The 6,000-nt window shown below is 44.0% G+C and overlaps 1 protein-coding gene across 5 annotated transcripts in view; it reads left to right on the top strand.

Moving 5' to 3' along the window:
- The first annotated feature begins 4,059 nt into the window (after nt 1–4,059).
- The window catches only part of LOC106562417 (sodium-dependent noradrenaline transporter-like), a 74,772-nt gene continuing 72,831 nt past the window's right edge, over nt 4,060–6,000 (top strand). For 3 of the 5 annotated variants that reach the window (XR_006762205.1, XR_006762206.1, XM_045708623.1), the window contains exons 1-2: nt 4,061–4,359; nt 4,914–5,332. Coding sequence is in view for 3 of the 5 variants with exons in the window: in XM_045708623.1 (XP_045564579.1) it covers nt 5,035–5,332 (298 nt within the window). In the remaining 2 variants the exon portion in view is untranslated. Of the gene's footprint in view, nt 4,360–4,837; nt 5,333–6,000 lie in introns of all 5 variants that reach the window. The other 2 variants (XM_045708625.1, XM_045708624.1) reach the window with 2 other exon arrangements.

Below are 6,000 nucleotides of genomic sequence, written 5' to 3'. Positions count from 1 at the left end.
CATCAACCTCATCTGATCTGAGATCAGGATCTAGCTTGCCCATGGAGAGAAGAGGCCCCGGGGCAGAGGGAAGACGGAGGGAAGGAAGAGAGGGAGAGGAAGGGAAGGAGGCAGGCGGGTAGGCAGATGGATGGACGGATGCTGGTACACAGAGACAGAAAGGCAGGCAGGCAGGCAGACAGGAACACAGACAGACGGACAGACAGACAGAGAAACAGGCATGGAGGCAGGCAGACAGGCATGGAGGAAGACAGACTGGCTGCAGGGGCCTGGAAGGGATGGTTGATAGAGGCCAGAAGGGAGGGAAGAGATTGCTTTGCCGTGAGCAGTTAGAATGGGATTCAGAAATAAGGGTAAGGCAGCAGTAAATGCCGGCCTGGGTGTTAGTAGTTATCCTTGACCTAGGTCACTAGGATCTGCATCTAAAAGGAAGGGAAGCTTCCTTATGACAGAATGATGGTGCTCCATGTCATGTGGGTTGGTGTCAGAGGTTATCAGAACTGCTGTGGTTTTGGAGGACAAATATGCCCCTGTCAAGACAACCAGAGCACAATAGAGTTGATCTAGGCCATCACTGCAATCCATCTCCAGTCACAGGTCATCTTCTAGGCTGACAGCCAGGCACAATGCTGGACAGCCTATCCATCGAAGTGTAAGGATGTAATATGTCACCAAGGCTGAAAATCTATCCTGAGACGTCACTTCAACTGTTACGTAATACTAGCCTGGAAACCAAACTGATATGTTTCACTAGTTTGTATTCCCGGCTATCTTAATACATTGATATCAATGGAAGATATGTATGGAAATTCACATTATGTATGTTAAGATTCAGTCCTTAGTTAGTACATGTGTTTGAAATTGCCATTTATTCTTTAACATGAATAGGCCTTCATATGAATTAAAACATGAACTTTAGACAGGTATTGTTTTCCATCTGTTTGTCCTGGGTTCACCTATTCAAATGTAGCCTACCTTCACAACTCTGTCAAATGGGAGGAAATACATCCAAGCTGCCAGAGGAAAACACCACTAATAACATATAACCCATCCATATAGGCCTCACCTCGCTCTTTCCTTTTCTATCACTTCAATTATTTCATCTTTACAAACAAAACGCCCCCAAATAGCCCTTTTAAGGTTTTATAAGAGAAGCCTGGAAAGCACTGGAGAGCTTTAAGGGGACATTCATTGACTTTAATGGGATGAACTGATCAACCATATCTAATAGAAATCATTGCCCATGGCAAAAGCTGGTGTGTTATTTAATTATGTATGGAACACAGTGCTTTTACCGCTTCTTAGAAAACTGTAATTCAATATATTTAGTTGAGAGAAGAAACAGATAAATAAAGTCCAAATTAAAACATTTCTGAAAGAAGTTTTATTTTCTTGCTTTCGGTAAAAGAAAAAACAATTTTAGAAAATATCAAAATAGAACAAAAATAGAACTGTCATTTTTAACTGTTCATACTTTCAAAAAATGTTATGGCTTCAATATGCTACAAAAAATTTATTACATTCAGTCTGTCAACACTTTTAAATATCCTATTGAAAATTGCCTATAATAAGTCATCCAAATCTAATTGCGTGAGAAGAAGGCCTATTGCATTCTCTGTATCCTATGCTGCATTTACCACGGATTAAATTCAACATGTATGTACACATGTGCATTCGGAAAGTATTCACACCCCTTCCCTTTTTCCACATGTCAATTACATAAGTATTCAGACCCTTTGCTATGATACTCGAAATTGAGCACAGGTGCATTCTGTTTCCATTGATCATCCTTGAGATGTTTCTATAACTTGATTGGAGTCCACCTGTGGTATATTCAATTGTTTGGACATGATTTGGAAAGGGACACACCTGTCTATATAAGGTCCCACAGTTGACAGTGCATGTCATAGGAAAAACCAAGCCATGAGGTCGAAGGAATTGTCCGTAGAGCTCTGAGACAGGATTGTGTAGAGGCAATTCTGTAAACAATTGAAGGTCCCCAAGAACACAGTGGCCTCCATCAATGTAAGAAGTTTGGAACCATCAAGACTCTTCCTAGAGCTGGCCGCCCGGCCAAACTGAGCAATCAGGGGAGAAGGGCCTTAGTCAGGGAGGTGACCAAGAACCCGATGGTCACTCTGACAGAGCTCCAGAGTTACTCTGTGGAGATGGGAGAACCTTCCAGAAGGACAACCATCTCTCCAGCACTCCACCAATCAGGCCTTTATGGTAGAGTGGCCAGACGGAAGCCACTCCTCACTAAAAGGCACATGACAGCCCGCTTGGAGTTTGCCAAAATACACCTAAATGACACTCAGACCATGAGAAAGAAGATTCTCTGGTCTGATGAAACCAAGATTGAACTCTTTGGCCTGAATGTCAAGCTTCACGTCTGGAGGTAACCTGGCACCATCCCTATGGTGAGGCGTGGGGGTGGCAGCATCATGATAAGTTTTTCAGCGGCAGGGACTGAGAGACTAGTCAGGATCAAGGGAAAGATGAACGGAACAAAGTACTGAGAGATCCTTGATGAAAACCTTCTCCACAGCGCTCAGGACCTCAGACTGGAGCGATGGTTCACCTTCCAACAGGACAACGACCCTAAGCACACAGCCTAGACAGCGCAGGAGTGGCTTCAGGACAAGTCTCTGAATGTCCTTGAGTAGCCCACCCAGAGCACGGACTTGAACCTGATCAAACATTTCTGGAGAGACCTGAAAATAGCTGACCTGAAAATAACCGTCACGCTCCCCATCCAACCTGACAGAGCTTGAAAGGATCTTCAGAGAAAAATTAGAGAAACTCCCCAAATACAGGTGTGCCAAGCTTGTAGCGTCATACCCAAGGAAACTCAAGGCTGTAATCGCTGCCAAAGGTGCTTCAACAAAAAGCGTAAAGGGTCTGAATACTTATGAAAATGTGAGTCAGTCCTGTTTTGTTTTGTCATTATGGGGTATTGTGTGTAGATTGACGAAGGGAAAAAAACAATTTAATCAGTTTTAGAATAAGGCTGTAATGTAACAAAATGTGGAATAAGTCAAGGGGTCTGAATACTTTCCGAATGCACTGTATATACAAAAGTATGTTTGACACCCCTTCAAATTAGTGGATTCGGCTATTTCAGCCACACCCATTGCTGACAGGTGTATAAAATCAAGCACACAGCCTTGCAATTTCCATAGACAAACATTGGCAGTAGAATGGCCTTAATGAACAGCTCAGTCACTTTCAACGTGGCACCGTCATAGGATGCCACCTTTTCAACAAGTCAGTTCGTCAAGTCAGCCCTGCTAGAGCTGCCCTAGTCAACTGTAAGGGCTGTTATTGTGAGGTTGAAATGGTGTAAAGCTCACCGCCATTGGACTCTGTAGCAGTGGAAACGCGTTCTCTGGAGTGATGAATCACACTTCACCATCTGGCAGTCCAACGATTGAATCTGGGTTTGGCAGATGCCAGGAGAACGCTACCTACCCCAATGTGTAGTGCCAACTGTAAAGTTTGGTGGGGAAGGAATAATGGTCTGGGGATGTTTTTCATGGTTCTTAGTAGGCCCCTTAGTTGCATTAAAGGGAAATCTTAACACTACAGCATACAATGACATTCAGACGGTTCTGTGCTTCCAACTTTGTGGCAACAGTTTGGGGAAAGCCCTTTCCTGTTTCAGCATGACAATGCCCCCGTGCACAAAGTGAGGTTCATACAGAAATAATTTGTCGAGATCAGTGTTTAAGACCTTGACTGGCCTGCACAGAAGCCCTAAAATCAATCTCATCGAACACCTTTAGGATGAATTGGAACACCAACTGCGAGCCAGACCTAATCGGCCAATATCAGTGCCTGACCTTACTAATGCTCTTGTGGCTGAATGGAAGCAAGTCCCTGCAGCAATGTCCCAACATTTAGTGGAAAGCCTTCCCTGAAGAGTGGAGGCTGTCATTGCAGCAAAGGGGGGACCGACTCCATATTAATGCCCATGATTTTTGGAAGGAGATGTTTGATGAGCAGGTGTCCACATACTTTTGGTCATGTAATGTATATTCCTTTAGGTCTGGTGCTGCGGGTTTGGCGAGGTGAGACCAGGGCGCATGTTGGCGCGCACTTCACAACAGTGGCGACGGCGTGCCAAGAAAGATCCAACATGAAGTGAGGGAGGGAGGAGCAGAAAGAACATTTTCAATTATAAAAAATCACGTGGAGAGAGAGAGAGAGAGAGGACCTGATTTAAAAGCTCTGAATGTATATCGTCTATCTCTCATGAGAAGGTGAGTCTTAAAGTTCCATCAGAATGGGCAGTCTCTCCTCAGACGCAGCAGGACGACAGCAGCAACGGGTCATGGAGAGGTGTCCGTAGCTTCACAAGTACGGACCAACCGTCGCTCCTCTTCTACTTATACGGGTTTTAATGTGCTTTAATAACGATACTATGCATCACTGACTATACTATTGTACTTTTAACTGATATTTTATGGTGTATTGCTGCCAGTTTGTATCAATTTGATTGATTAACCAATGTTGCTTAGCTGCGTTCAACAAATGCGCACGGGGATTATGAGAAATACGCAGGAGCAATGGAATAGCCTAAGCCTATTATACGACGTTCACCTGTTATTTACGTGTATTTTAACATTTTGAAATGTGTTTCCAATAGCATAACTAGTAGTTTATATGATTTAATATAATATAAGACAATGTATTTGTAAAACATGACTGAGGTTTCTGAAACAAGGAAATCATTTTCTATCACCCATATATTGCCTATTCCTCTCTGTGCGCTAGCGTAGCTATAAAACTTATCATAACAATTCTACCTCTGCAAACTATTGTTTTACCTCTCTAGCCGATGAATGCGGTGGAGTCCACTGTAGTTCGTGGAGAAAATAGTCACTTATGCAGAGTTTGCCTTTCCACGCTAGCGGGACTCCCATCGTCGTCACGGTCCACTGCAGCGCGAGCATCACCTCCGCCGCGGATACTTCCTCCGTGCGGTGAGAGCACAAGGCCGTCGGCGAGCTGCACACCGACTCCGGAGAAAAGATGAACATCCAGGTCCTGCCAGACCACAAGCTGTCATCAGTGGCCCCGCTGAAACCCTGCAATGTGGAGAAGAAGGAAGTGCAACTGATACTGGTGAAGGACCAAAATGGGGTCCAGTATACCAGTTCGACCATCATGCCCACCCCCAGCACGCACGGCACCCCCTGCACGGCTGAGGAGCTGGAGGAGAGAGAAACATGGGGAAAGAAAATAGACTTTCTCCTATCCGTCATAGGTTTCGCAGTGGACTTGGCCAATGTCTGGAGATTCCCTTACCTCTGCTACAAGAATGGAGGTGGTGAGTGAACTGTTAAAACTTCTGTAAAGACTTCTGTTAAGACTTTCCCAGGTTCCTTTGGAACTATCCTCGTAGAGAACCAGGCTTGGTATGGCAACGCGAGACTGCTTTGGAACTAATATCAAGTTTGTTTTACTGTTGTGAAATAACTTTCTACGTGATTTTATGATAAAATCTGCCAATCTGTTAGTTTGTATGCTACCATACGTACCAGTGACTAGTCAGTGATTTTTTGAAATCCCCAAATAGCTTTGCGCAGGCTTTCTTGAGCCAAGAGGCTTTGCTGGTAAGAGGGAAACGGAAATACCTCATTGCATAAATTCATTCAGGTCAGTGTAGTTTAAGAGGAAAACGGAAATACCTCATTGCATAAATTCATTCAGGTCAGTGTGGTTGACTCAACTGCAAATACTGTATCTGGGTGCAACTGTATCTTACTGTAAAGGGTTGATTTATAACCCATTCACACCAGTTGCTGGCTCATAAGTGCTTTATTGCTGATGGCACATGTTAGGAAATATTTAAATACTCACAGTTGAACAGATAGCTATGTAAATATGTTAATAATTAATAATTTAATTTAAATGTGTCTAGATCAGCGGTGTCGAACCCATTTTTCCTGCGGGCCGCATTCGGTCTTCACCGAGGTCTGGGGGGGGGGCACACTT

Source organism: Salmo salar, chromosome ssa26 (genome assembly GCF_905237065.1).
Source record: "Salmo salar chromosome ssa26, Ssal_v3.1, whole genome shotgun sequence".
Lineage (NCBI taxonomy): Eukaryota > Metazoa > Chordata > Actinopteri > Salmoniformes > Salmonidae > Salmo > Salmo salar.
The sequence above is the reverse complement of the archived record's forward strand: the minus strand, read 5'-3'. Positions and strand labels throughout refer to the sequence as shown.